Source organism: Astatotilapia calliptera, chromosome 13, assembly GCF_964374335.1.
Source record: "Astatotilapia calliptera chromosome 13, fAstCal68.1, whole genome shotgun sequence".
NCBI classification, from domain to species: domain Eukaryota; kingdom Metazoa; phylum Chordata; class Actinopteri; order Cichliformes; family Cichlidae; genus Astatotilapia; species Astatotilapia calliptera.
In genome coordinates, this window is record NC_137434.1 from 18476833 (window position 1) to 18491803 (window position 14971).

Here is a 14971-nt window from a genome sequence, read left to right on the forward strand (position 1 = left end):
AAACCCTGCCAGCCAGAAAAGAAAAAGAAAAGGAAGAAGAATAAACTGTTGCATAAAACCAATCTTGCACCAAATTAACTAATTAACTGGTATCCACCCTAGAGCAGCAGCACCAGAAAAGGAAAGTCATACTGGATGTGTATGTAGCAACTGTTTGCAGACAAGTTCACTACAATTATTTTTCCAACTTACTAAATATGCATGAGCTAACCCTTCCTCCCACGGGAGGAAAATCACGCATTTTGAGTGAGATTGAGTGAGATTCAGTCGGGAGTTAATCATCTGTATAAACCACAGTGTGGCGCGATGAACAACACAACACACAAAAGGTGAAGGGACTCTCTGTTCTGTATGGTGTGATGCCTAAAGCCTCACCGTATCTATTTTCTTTTTTAACCATTTAGTCTTATATTAAATGTTAGCTTAGCTAAACATCCTATCTATGCCAAGCTGCGCATTTATGGACGTCTATTAAACTGGTAAACTTTCAGGTATAATTCACACATACATACACTGACACCCACCCCCTTTTTTCACTCCACCCGAAAGACGAGTGTGGTTTCCTCACTGCGCCTCCTCGTCAGATTTATCACTTGGAGCTGAGGAGAACCAGACGCAACTTTTCCTTGTGAAGAAGTGCCGAAGGACAGAGAAGCAGTCGTCACATCAGCACGCACAGTTTAATCAGTGAGCAGCAAAGCTGAGACCTTGCGTCTCCACCGGCTGGATTGTCCGTTAACAACTACTTTCAGCTTGCGCTCACACCTCACTAAGAGCGGGTAATTAAACTTTGTTTATTTATTCTTTTATCCTAAACTTTAAAAACACGGAACATTTATCAATGTTTGCTGGTAAGTGCCTGAAATATTATTTCAATTTCACGCTGAATTTCATCTATATATTTCTGCTTTTTTCGGGGGGTCTCTTTTTTTTCCAATGACAGCAATAAGTAACGCTCCTATGAATTGATTTGCATGGTTCTTATTAGAAAAAAATTTTCATTCTACTTTTTTGTATCATTCTCCCTGCTTTCTCTCACATTATATTGTGCGCTGTTTTGGGTCAGTCGGGTTAATTGCATTGCACTAGCTTATCACTACAAATCCGTTTTTATCCTGTTAAAATGTGCCCTTTTTCCTGCGATGGGTTGCCATATTTAGTGTTTCTTACCTCATGTGCAGGGGCATTAAAGTGATAAATTTTGCAAGAAATAAAGGGCACTGTCATCAGGATCAGCCTTGTCTGTTATGTTGGTTTGCAGTAAAGTGACAAGGTCCTAATAAATTACATAAAATCACCGACTAGATGTCTTTACCCACACACATATTCATCAGGAAAAAATCAAAGACATGTCACACTTGCCAACACGATTAAGCTGAAACATTGCGATCATGTAATTTGTTGTGATCATATCTTGTTGCCATGAATGTGACCCTGCATGAGTAATGCTGAGTTGGGAAATGTCTTTTCCAGGTGAAGATGTCCTTTTGTTTCCAAAGAAGACGCAGCATGCTGAAATACTTTATCTTCACGCAAACATCTTAGCTCTGGAATGCATTATGTACCACAAAGTATGAACATTTAATACCTAATTTATTGGATCAAGTTGTTCTCAATTTAAAAACCAAACAAACCCAAAGAAAGAAGGATTTTCTGCTAAGATATGGGGGAGTCAAATATCAGCCTCGTGGTAGGACCTTCTAGAGAGATGCAGGAAAATGTCAGAGAAGGCAAGCTGGATCATTACATGGACAACTATGACATGGACTATGGCATCCCTCCAGATGAGATCCCCGATACCACACAGGGTCAAGCCTTCTTTGTTGCCACCATTGTTATCGGTGTGGTCCTTGTCTGCATCATGCTTGTTTGTGGATTGGGAAACTTCATATTCATTGCCACACTGACAAGATACAAAAAACTCAGAAATCTAACCAACCTGCTCATTGCTAATTTGGCCATCTCCGACTTCATTGTGGCAGTCGTTTGTTGCCCATTCTTGGTGGACTACTACGTGGTTAAGCAGCTTTCCTGGGATCATGGATTGGTGCTCTGTGCCTCTGTGAACTATCTCCGTACTGTGTCACTCTACGTGTCGACAAACGCATTGCTTGCCATTGCAGTTGACAGGTGAGTTTCTCAATCTTTTCATTTGTCTGTATGTCTGTGAGTGAGTCTGCATGGGTGTGCAATTAGATTCAGTTCTTTTTATTTGAAAAAAATATTTCATTTTTGTGTATAAAGTGTATAGAGATTATATAACTTGAAAAACTTTGAAAACTGTACACTGCTTTATTCAGCTGTAATGGGATATATGAAAACTCTGTGCAATTCTTTGTCTTTGTCTTTTGAACTTGAGGTCTTTACTTCACTTGAAAACAACATAGTATGTTTCTCTGAGTGATAGAGCCAAGAGGTTATGATGAGTGTTTGAATGCAGAGGTATCAACCCAAAAGAAAAATACAGATATGCTTAATAACAAAAAATGAGAGTCTTTATTGGGCTGTTTAAAGAAGTCTGCAAGCATAATCCAACAGGGAAAAAGCATAAATACAAAAACAAGGATCAGTAAGTTGCCTGAATCACACCAGTTGGTCCCTATTTGGAAGAGTAGCAGGTTTACTTTGAGCTCCTTGCAAATGACCAAGCTTCTCGCCCTATATCTAAGGTAGAGTCAGCCACCCTTCACAGGAAGCATTTTTTTAGTTTTGCAACTGTGATCTTTTTCTTCCATTCACTAACCACAGCAAGTGACTATGGGTGATGGTGGAAATGTGGATGGACAGTTAATATACAGCTTTGCTTTCATGTTCTCTTCATTATCACAGACAAGTACAGCATCTACATTACTTCAGATGCTGCACCAATACATGTCTCATTCCCCTGCTCTCTCCTTTCTTCATTCTTGAACAAGGCCTCACGATACTTGAACTTCACTTTGGGCAGCAACTCATTCCCAACATGGAGTGGGCATGCAGCCTTTTTCTGCCAGAAAACCATGTCCTCAGATTTGGAGGTATTAGCTAGTTTAGTTTCACTTCTCAACCACCTCAATGTAAGCTGCAGGCCATCATTTGATGAAGCCAACAGAAAGACATAATTTGCAAAAGGCAGATATGAGATTCTAAGACTACCAAATCTGGCCATGTGAATCAGGTAGTCAAAGGCAGAGGCTTGGTCTCATCCCCAGTTGTTGAAACAGGTTCTTGGGATATGGAATGTTATTGCTGTGGTGGGGAAGTAACCTGAGCTAGTGATTGAGGTGTTACCACCGATATATTGCCATGCTTGCCTCAATGAGCAGCTTGGGTTCTGGAGCTAGTCTCCTGCAGAGAAGCTGAACTCTGGAGCTGTCCAGAGTGGGGAGGGCAATGAGCCAAGCCAGTATACTTATATCCCACCCTGCTCAGTGCAGTATTCCTCAGAGTTGCTTTCTTCTGCCTTTGGACAGGGGAACAGATCCCAGCTTTTGTTTGTGCTCACAAATCAAATGGCAGTTCAGAGACCTTGGCCATCTTGGAGCTCATAGGTGGGAGATCTTTATCTCATCTGTTGCAGAGGTGGGAAATCTTCACCTCTGGCAGAACTTGGGCAGCATTCTGATGTAGGCTAGGGACACTGTCTCAATGAATCATGTTCTGCTCCTCCACTGCAAGGAATTGTGGCTGTTGCTTCCTAGTGGCAATTCTCAAACCAAATTATGTGTCACGGCGAGTGAGAAGAGCCGTGTGGAAGAAATGAAGGAGGATCCAAGCGCAGGCAGTCGTGAAGGTGTGAAGGTGGTTTATTGAATAAATGGCAAAGGAAAAATGGCAAATGAAGACAAACTAAACTATACTGGAAAACAACTGAACTACAGCGCAGAAACCAGAACACGAACAAGAAGGAGGGCGAGCAGAGGCAGACAATGGTAGACAGCAGGGAACACATGGATGCAACATGGTGAATACACAGACGGACCAGCACCTACAATGACAGAGGACACGACTTAAATACACACAGAAAAACACAGGGGAATTACACACAGGTGGTGGACACAGCTGGGAATAATCAACAAGACAAGACAGAGGTAAAACTGGACACACTCACATGAGACGCAGACCTTCACAATAAAACAGGAAACGAGAACACTACACCAAGACGCAGACCTGACACTGAGAGACAGACAGACTGACACATGGAACCTGAACTAAACTAAACGTGAGATACAACCGAGAACAAATCCTTAACATGAATAAACAGAAACATAGAATTCTAATAATAATCATCATTATAATGATAATACTCATAGCGCCCAAAACCACAACAATCATCCAAAAATAAACTAACAATCAAAACTCAAAATACTGGGTCGAAACTGACCCAGAACTGTGACATTATGGAAGGAACTGTCAAGTTGAAGTAATGATCCTATTAAGTTTGGTTCGCTTGTTTAGCCCTTAAGGCAAAAGGAACACACATCTGGCATTTGCTGAAGAACTGTGGGAGGTGTTTGGAGAGGTCATGGTTTGGTCAGGCCTTTGGTTGGCTTCAAAATGATTCTGTCAAACCATCAGACAAGTCAAAACCCAGTTTCCTTTAGGATCTGGACATTGCGGGGGTACCCTGGTTGCCTCTGCAACATCAGGTAGATGGTGGGTTTCCACTTCAGGGGAATCACGTGCTTCAGACTTCCTGAGAAACACTTTGACCTCCTACAGGAGAGCAAAGTCCAACTGCTGGATTTAAGAGGAACAATGTTGTTCCCTCCCTAGCCATTAAACAGTAGACCACCCATTTTTGAAGGAACACAGAAGTTTGCTTAGCCAGTCTATATGTGTTTTTTAGATCTGAAGAAGGCGTTCAGTGAGTATGTGTGTCATGTGGGTTGTGCTTTGACGGTATCAGGCACGTTGTTGCATGCTATTTGGTTCTTGACCAAACTGACAATTTGGTTAACATTATCAGATTGTCAGACCACCAAAATAAATGTCACAAAAAGCATATTGATAATTTTTCCCTGCGCACCAGGCATAGCGGAATTGACTCAGTATGTGCCCAGTATGCCTTTTTTGCTCTCTTCTGACCACTACTCATGCTAGGGTCATCTAGGTCGGAATTCTCTCCAGGACACAGGTCAGATTGACTACTTCTTCTTTTCAAATATTTATCCATTGCTATTGCTGCTTGTCTCACTCAAAGCATGGCTATTATTTAATTTCTTCTTCCTCTTCTTCTGTTTTACTGGCAGTTTGCAAACCATTTAATTAGAGCAGGTAGTTGTACTGCCCTCTAGTGGAAGAGAATGTAATTGTTCTGCCCGTTACTCAGGCCGGATGCAGCAGGTGTAACCAGATAATCTTCCACGGCACACCTATGTGCAGAGGTTGGGAAACACTGCTCTATATAGTATAGTCTTGTACCTTTGTGCAAAAGTTAACCATGGCTCAGATTTATTTTCAAGTGTTAGTACATTGTCAATAAGGAAAAAATATTTGTTCACTCTATCACTAGTGCTTTAAAGAGCACATTAGTAACATTGGTTAATTCATTTTTGACTGCTCATTATCTGAAGAAGCTCAGTATAAACAGATCCACTTAATATTCTGTTTAGCATGCAGCAGGTAGATATTCTGCTATGATGAATCTTTTTCATGTCCATCTCCATCTGTCCTACTGATATTATCTATTCAGTTTTCTGGCACATCATATGCATGCTATACTACAGCATACAAATGAAATGAGCAGGAAATACTTACATATCAAACATTCAACATTGGCTCAGCAGAAAGGTCATCCTACTAAAAAATGCATTTCAAAACATGAACATTTTTGACTAGTAGTCAAGTAGATCAGTCTCTCACTAGCAGTACTTTATCTTAAAGTAGATATCAATAGTATTTTCAGATAGCAATATATCTTCCTTGCATCATCAGCAGATGCCGTAAGTGACTAACTGGTGAACATAATAAAATATTTGGCAATGAAGGCACGAGATATGTTACATAGCAGCTGGAAAATTTTTAAGTAAAAAACAGGAGCCGTGCTTAAAGAAACTCAATATTCATCTTACTGGTATGATGATAAACTTGTTTCTAAATAATTGATAATTCTCATCCCTATAACATCTGAAAAATGATGTATATTAACTTCAGAGATATTTGTAACTCTCCACGGTCCCAAAAGGGCCATCTTTAAGTTAAATATAAGGTATTTGGTAAATGTTAGGTAAAGACCGTCTTCAAATGTAAAAAAAGAATAACATGAAACATGGCAAGTGAGCATATCAGCAATATTATATTTGGTGAGTAAATAGGAAAGGACAAAAAAACCTCTCTGGAGGATGCAAAGTGTAGCCATTTCTGTCCCCTTCAGACTTATATGCTTGAGGGGCTTTTAAGAATACGCTATTAGGCCACAGGTGCAATCATTGTGAGTGCTCAATTAAACAGAAGCTGTTTAAAAGCCTTTTTTTATAGCAGATAATGAATTTGACGTGTGGGAAAGCACAGGTGTAAGAAATAAAAAATAATGACGAATGAATTTCATTTAGCTGCTTTTATTTCAGGGTTGCATTGTGGTGACTGTAGCTCATGACGTAGAGCAGGGCACCTACTAATCAGAAGGTTGTTGGTTTGATAACTGGCAGCTTAAGTCTGTTTGCCAAAGTATCACTAAGCAACATACTGAACCCCAAGTTGCTTTCCGATGTGTTCGTCAAGTATGAATGTGTGTGGCTGTTAGATAGAAAGCATTTAGGTGTCCTGAATGGGTGAATGAGGCATGTTGTATGAAGTGGTCAAACAGGAAAGTGCCGTATAGGGACCGTTCCATTTGTGGTCCCTCAGTAGGTCAGAACACAACAGAACCATACTAAATGTCTCTTATTTTGTCGTATCAGAACAGCTGCAGTGAAAAGGTTTTTTTTTTTCCATTTTCAGGTTAAAAAGGCCCTTGGAAATAACACAAACAGACACACACAAAATTTACCCATCCTTAAAACTATTGCAATTTGATTACATACTTTAATTGGTGGTTGGCCTAAGGGAAGCTGGTGGCTCTGTTAAAGCCGTGGGGCCATATTGCCATCATGGTTTTTATCTACTTTTCCACTATGAGGGAAGGATCGCCGTTAATCAATACAAAGTTTCCCTGAAATCACCTTTAATGTATGATGCAACATTTCTGTGATGTAATAGTGGTCACCATACTGATAATGCTCTCATTCACATCGGGGACAAGGGGTAGCATAATTTTTGGGTCTTCATCATCTGTTTGATGTAAAACCAGGGCTGTCATCCATCAATATATAAGCATTTTTTATTTAAATGTGTAAATATTAAACTTTTAGCTGTGCCTAGAGGAATAATTATAATATAAATTATTTTTAAAAAGTAATTATTTGTAGCAATAAACATTTTACTGCCTCTGTCTTCCTTTACATATGGATATACATATTTCTTTTATCTGTGTTTCCATACTAAAATGACTTCTGCCAATATAATTTTATATTTTCATACAATTTTAGATATAATTCTTTGTAACTATGACACTTCCATAACACTCAGATTGCTAAATATGCTGTTTAATATTGCATAACAGTTGTCTTGTTTTTCTTCCAGGTATATGGCCATAGTCCATCCTCTGAGGCCTCGTATGAAGTACCAAACTGCCTACTGTCTGATAACAGGAGTCTGGATTGTTCCCATTCTGATATCAATTCCCTCTGCCTATTTTGCCTCTGAGACCATGTACCCTCATGGAGGCGCCACCTCAAACACTCACAAAGTCTTTTGTGCCCAAATATGGCCTGTGGACCAGCAAGTGTACTACCAGTCATATTTCCTGTTTGTCTTTGCTGTGGAATTTGTTGGCCCTGTGATTGCCATGGCAATGTGTTATGCCCGAATTTCCCGCGAGCTGTGGTTCAAAAATGTCCCAGGTTTTCAGACAGAGCAAATACGGAAGAGGCTGCGCTGTCGCCGTAAGACAGTGATGGTCCTGATCGGAATCTTGACCGCATACATCCTGTGCTGGGCACCGTATTTTGGATTCACCATTCTGAGAGACTTCCACCCGACACTTATCTCCCGCCAGAAGAACTCACTGGTGGCTTTTTACATTATTGAGTGTATTGCCATGAGCAATAGCATGATAAATACCTTCTGTTTTGTTAGTGTCAAGAACAACACAGTTAAGTACCTGAAGAAGATTGTACTGTTGCGCTGGAAGTCAACTTATACCCCTAGTAAGACTGTCGAGGAGATGGATGTGAGAACTTCCTCCTTGCCAGTAACAGAGGAAATTGAATGCATTCACCTAAGGTGAAGAGAAAAATTGTCAAACTAAATATTACTGACATTTGGGTCTCTGTAGTAGACTGCTGAGATTTGGACATCAAATCTTGTGCTCAGATTATGGAAACTGTCCAAGCTTCACGAACCGCACGGAACCACTGAACTGACTACTGGGCCATTAGGCAGTTCCATATATATTCCAAATACCTACAGTATTTCTGCATTATGAGAATGTGATCGTTGTGCTGTTCATACTGTGGGTATTAACTGTGCATTGTAGATTATTGTCTCATCTGTATACACTATATTACACTGAAAACATGTGAATAATAGCTGCTGCTGCCCTAACTGGCCCATCCAAAATGCTTATCTTGGTATTACTTGTATAAGTTCTGAACAAAATCAAATAAGTGTTGACACCAATTTTAAAATACCAAATACCATTTTTACTGTGTGTATATATATATATGTGTGTGTGTGTGTGTGTGTATAAGTGCACATTTTATAAATTCCATGAAATTACAAATTCCATGCCATTTAAGTATATCTAAGTATTGAACATTGAGCAAAGTTAATTTTAACAACTGAGTAACCCAACAAAGACATATTTCCATGTCTGCTGAGTGTAAAGATACATTCTTTTCATCATTTCCGCTACAACAATCAATATATTGCATGCTTATTTGTAGAACAGTACATGTTATATTTCCTGATGGTAATAAACTATAAGAAACTGGAAACAAAGGCTATTTTTGTTTACCATGCTGCATTTTTTTCTATGTGTCCCTCAGTTGCCTGTGCTATTATTGAATGTATTCTTTATCACAGCGAAAGTTTTAAATATTAAAGATTGGAATACTTCACAGCTTGTTTTCATTTATAGACATAGAAGCAGTGAGGGGCTAAAAGACAATATCTTCCTTGGCAGCCTTCCAGCATCCAAGTAAATTTGTTTGATAGAGAATAAAGTTTAGTGAGATTTATTTTTGGTCATGTTGGTAACCACCACACTGACGCACAAGGGCTATAATGAATACTTAATGTGCTATTCCTCCAACTGTGAGAGTGAGACAAAGTACAAACCTTATACTCCCGTATATTTTCTGAGTTGGTATAAATAATGCATATGGGTACTTTTATCGGTCCTGTGGGTATGTAGAGATGTACAGTGAATGATACCAAGAAGAGCTGAAAAGTGTGAAATAGCCAGCACGGCTCCTTAAAAATTACATTTCCATGTAGCTAAATGTTATGTTATTATTTAAGTTTGTGACATTTAACAACAATAAGTGATTGATGTGTATTTGCTATTTTTGGCCTTTCTTTTCTACTGACATTTCTTGTAAAGGAAACAATCTGATATTAGATGGGGTGGAACTTGTCACCCTGGTAACCCTACTGTCTGTACATAAAAGATGGATGTAGCCTCTGTGATTTAACTCACTGCTTTGTGAAGTCATGTTTTGAAGGCTGGATTTGAGCATTTTTGCTGTTGGCATCAGTGTTGGTCAAGTTACTTGAAAAAAGTAATCAGTAACTAATTACTGATTACTCCCCCCAAAAGTAATCCCGTTACTTTACTGATTACTTATTTTCAAAAGTAATTAATTACTTAGTTACTTAGTTACTTTTTAAAAACACGATTTACAACCTGAAGAGGTGATAAAGTGATAGATCTTTCAGCCCAATTCTACTTTTTCTACATAATCCATCATACAAAATGTAATCAAATGGAAAAGTCTCTTTTTTTAACTTGTTTTATCAGTTTTAATCTTTTAACTTTATGCATCAAGCAAAACATTTAATTATATGCAACATTCTCTGACTTGAATAAATTAGTTTAACATTTAAACCTATTTTCTACACATTCCAGCACATAAAATAAAATATTTTTTGTGTTTTCACTCACTCTTTCAAACAGATGCAAGTAAAACACAGCAGAAAATAAATAAAGTCAAAGACTCAGCGGTCCTTTTGCTCTATTTTCACCTGTAAAGCAGGAGCAGGGTAGGCGGAGGGTTACCCTGGTGTAGGTGTGCTGCGGTCAGTTGAAGAATCCGCGCGAGTGTCTCTGTGAGTTTCCCATCACGTCGTAGCTACTCGGTGCTTGCTCGGAAGTTTAGGGGTTTTTTTCGCTGTAAAAAGAAGTTTTCTTCCCACGCACGATGGACGCTAATGTTTTTGTCACTTTTTATGGAATCAAACTCAAAGTAAGGTCAGTACTTCCACACTTTAAACGCTGCACGCTCATACTCTCTCCCGCACTCGATATATTATCCATTGTTGATCTGCACACAGCTGCTGTCACCAACGTCGCACTTGCTTACGTCACTGTCATGAGACATTCTCCAAAAAAAATCACGGTTTTAGTAACGCAGTAACGCAGCGTTCCTACGGGAAAGTAACGGTAATCTAATTACCGATTTTGCAATAGTAATCCCTTACTTTACTCGTTACTTGAAAAAAGTAATCAGATTACAGTAACGCGTTACAAGTAACGCGTTACTGCCCATCTCTGGTTGGCATCTTGGATTTTTGTAGTAAATGTCACATTAGAATCTGATTGAGAAATCTGAGGATAATGTACACTCAAAGGGTAGTGACTTGTCAATCAAGATAACCATATCCTAAAGCATACCATGCTTTTTTTCTAAATAGACTTTATTTAAAAAGCTATCAGACTTTACAAAATTAAAGTATTATGTTAAATAAGAGTTGAAACAAGTGACTATAACCCAAAACACAGGAAAGTATCTGCTGATGTCATAAAAGAAAAACGTGGCATTGTGAAGTTATTTCTTTGAACTATGCTTTTTCACTCATTTTCCACCCAGTTCTTGAACCTGACCATTCTCAGGAATAAGTTCTTACTAGCAGCCTGTGTTAAAAACACATCATTTTCTCCCATTTCATTAGTAGAATATATGAAAAATAACAAAGATAACAAAGATAAAGAGTTTGACAGACATGAAATACTATTTTTAGAAGAAGGTCCCATTAAGTGACCACTCAGGATATCTCAGCATGGTGTGCAGTGTCCCTAAAAAATTGAGAAAAACAGACAAGTGGAGGACAATAGAAGATGTGGGCGATCTAAAAATGACTATCTACAGCAGAGGGAGAGCCACTAAAAGCCACGACCTTAAGAAAAAGAAAAAAACAACAAAGACCAGACTAAGATCTGAGAGATGCATCTGACTCTTCAATTGATACATATACTGCTCACCAGAAACAGACAGTGGATGTTCTGTCATGGTTTGGAACTGTTTTTCACCCAGTGGTTGGGGATCTTGTCAAAACTGATGGAATTACAAACACAGAAAGTGCCATCAGCTACTGATCCACCATGCAATACCTTTTTTAAAGCTTCTGAAAGGCAAAGGCTTAATTTTAGTATAACAATGATATGACACATGGAGCCAGTGCAGTAAAAGCATGCCTAGATAGACAAACACACAATATAGTCTCCCCCAGAGCTTTGACCTCAACATTATTGGAGTAGTGTGTGATCATCTTGACAGAGAACAGAACAAAAGTCAGCATCCAAAGAAGTCATTCAGTAAGCTCAGAGAATTATTTCTGAAGACTTCTTAAAGAAATGATAAGAAAGCTTGCCTGAGCCAATTTAGGTAATATTGAAGAATCAAGTGGCCATTTTCAATGCTGATTTTCAAGCTTGTTTGAATTGTACAGATTCTGTTTTTGTCTCTTTTTTTAGATGTCTTTGCACATTTCAATAAATTTTCCTTTCCCCTATTTTCCTAGCAAAATATGAAGAAATTAGTAGTCACTCAAAACTGCTGCATAGTGCTGTATACACATTCAGCCAGAAAAATCTTTTTCATACTGGTCATTACAAAGAACAGAAGTCTAAGGCATATCGACATTAGTTTCACCTTTCAGGCCTATGGGTGTTTTACATACAACCTAAACAAATAGTCGTGCTGCCTGGACCTATTATAACTATAGGACATATTTAATGTTTTCTGGCATTTCCATAATGGCATTTGTCCTACTTTATTACATACTGGGCACAGTACCTCTTGCACCTACAAGGATTTGTCAATATAAACCTGATTCCCAAGTTAATATTGACAAAGGTCGGTTGGCCACCTAACCTTGTATCCGTTGTCACCATCAGCAATGCACCTGGAAAAATGGCCGCTGATTAAAAGGCTTTTTAAATGTTGATAATGTCTGTGTCAAAATCACTGTGGTCACAAGAGCCACTCTATATGGGCAATTTCAGCTAAACATTACAAGGACAGTTAATCATTAAAGGATTTGCTCTTCTAAATAGCAAGCTATCTTTATAGTGTTGACCTTTAGGGGACCTTTAGTGTCCGTTGTAGATTAAGCTAGTGCATGTTAAATCTATTAAATATCATTCACTTTCATTTAAGCTCCTCTTTGGAAGAGACAGCAGTGTCAATTGCACAGTTATAAGAGATAAGTAAATGCTCTAAGTGTAATAGTCTACAAAACAAACTGCATGAACCAAAACAAGCTAAGCTAAGAAGTATTAGCAACTTTAGATCAACTGGGCCAAAAATAAATAAAGTGTGATTAGCACTCTTGCCTTACAGCAAGAAGGTCCTTAGAGGGAATCGTCTACTTTCTGGGGCCATGCTAAGTGGAGCTTGCCTGAATAGGCTCCCTGAGTGAGTTCTTCCTGAGTACTCTGGTTTCCTTCCCCAGTCCAAACTGAAATTAATGCGGACACATTTTCCTAAACAACTTTTTCCCCCCCATTTTCCATTCGGTCTTTCAGTACCCACTCACTTCCTTTAATTGCCCTATTTCCCAGTGTAAAGCATTTAAGTGAAAATATCTAAGCAAAAAGAATTCAACAACATGTCTTTAACCATTTACAGGGCACTCACTGAAATACTTGGAAATTCACATTTTACATCTTAGAGTTTAATTGGATAATGATGTCACTTATAGGTGACTTTTCGATGATTGGCTGGGAGAAATCAGTGTGGATAATCTCACAGAGACAGGGAGGGAGACCAGCTTGGGTGTCCACTTAAGGTACCCAAATACGGTTTCTCACCTGATAAACCTTTTAAGCAGGGAATTGCTATTGTTTTCTTGAAAATCGTCTAATGAGGAAATCATTCCTTTTCTCATTTTCTCTACCAAATGCATGCTAGTAAGATGGCTACTCATAACAAATTTAAATGAACCCATGGCAGTGGGCACAACAATGCCATCCGGCTATACTAATGCACGGAGACATTTTAACAGTATCGAAATCATTAGCCTGTAAAGCAGGAGCGGAGGTAAGAAGAGGTTCTATCTCTGGAACACATTTAATTTGAATCGCAAATACTGACCTTTTTTATTAACCACACTCCACAGCATGTGTCACACTTAGTCTACACTGAGCTTAGTCATGCTCATTTTCATCATTTGGCCATTAGTTTCCTATTTACATCATGTGAAGATTGCTCACTTGCGCTGAATTTCTTGCTGGCTCTTGGTTGATGCTTGGAAATGTTTACTTTGCCATTATCAGGGTCCTTGCTTATTGTCTCCATCAGTCTCTGTGCTCGCTTCCCTGTGGGCAAAGTCTCACTTAGTGAAAATGTGTTATTTTTTCCCCCCTCAGTACCTCACTTTCCTGGAGAACCTGCTATTAGGCTTTACAAATAAACATTTTCAAAGAAATTATTTCATCCTCCGACTGACAGCTCAGCTTCTCATTGTTTGGCTTCCAATGTGGTACAGTGTTTACATGACATTTGCCCATGGCATTGCTTTTCCATCTTTCCAAAGCTATTTATGTGTTTTCTATTCAAAAAAAGTAATAATATAATAGTTACATTATTCTGATATCTAAAATTGTCACCTGATGTGGCAATTTTCTACATGAGATTGTCCCACTATGAGGCACTATTGATATAAAACTAATTCAAATATGTACAGAAAAGAGAATATGAGAATGTTTGAAATTTAAAAAAAAGAAGAAACACCCACTGGTTTTGCAAAATCCCTTTAATTAAAAACTAACCATTTATGTCACAAATTCACACAAATAAAAATTGGTTTGTTTAAAATATGGGGGTGTGCTAGTGCTGACCTTTTCTGATGAAAGGTTGTGGATGTTGCATCTCCTCTGCACCAGAATATTGAGATGCCTTTCTCTCTCTCTTTTTTTCTTGTTATCAAGCTATTGATGACGTACTTGTTGGGCTCAGCAAGCATCATTGGGGTTGGATGGAAAACCATGGTTCTGATAACAGAAATACAATAAAATAAATCTCCACCTTTATTTTTTCATTATACAAGTATTTTCACCTTTACGGGACGTGCATGAACACAGCTGTTGTTCAGACATCATGTAGCATTCAGGTGTTGCTTGGTTTTTATCCCTGGGATTCATCTGGAATGAACTGCAGAGTTGTCTTTTTATTGTTTTTTTTTCTTCTTCCCATCTATTATAACAGCAGGGTCCTCAGAATTTTTCAGACCATGAAATGGTGTTGTCCTCTGATAGAGCCCCCAGTGTTTTAATAAGATAACATTCATCCTTTTAAAATGAATGTTATGAAATGAATAAATGCATTTACCTTATTAGCCTAACAGATCACTTCACTCTTGGACTCACTTGTGACTTCTAGAGTTCTTTTAAAGTAGAATGGGAGTCAGAGCCTTATAGCTCCCAGTTTGGATTCAAAAGACAGACATC

At 38.5% G+C, this 14971-nt stretch overlaps 1 protein-coding gene across 1 annotated transcript; it reads left to right on the forward strand.

The window, feature by feature from the left end:
• The first annotated feature begins 548 nt into the window (after positions 1–548).
• prokr1b (prokineticin receptor 1b) lies at positions 549–9278 on the forward strand. The gene is made up of 3 exons (XM_026190401.2): positions 549–779; positions 1474–2130; positions 7603–9278. The coding sequence occupies exons 2-3, from the start codon at positions 1664–1666 to the stop codon at positions 8306–8308; spliced, it is 1173 nt and encodes a 390-aa protein (XP_026046186.1). The 5' UTR covers positions 549–779; positions 1474–1663; the 3' UTR covers positions 8309–9278.
• The last annotated feature ends 5693 nt before the right edge of the window (positions 9279–14971 follow it).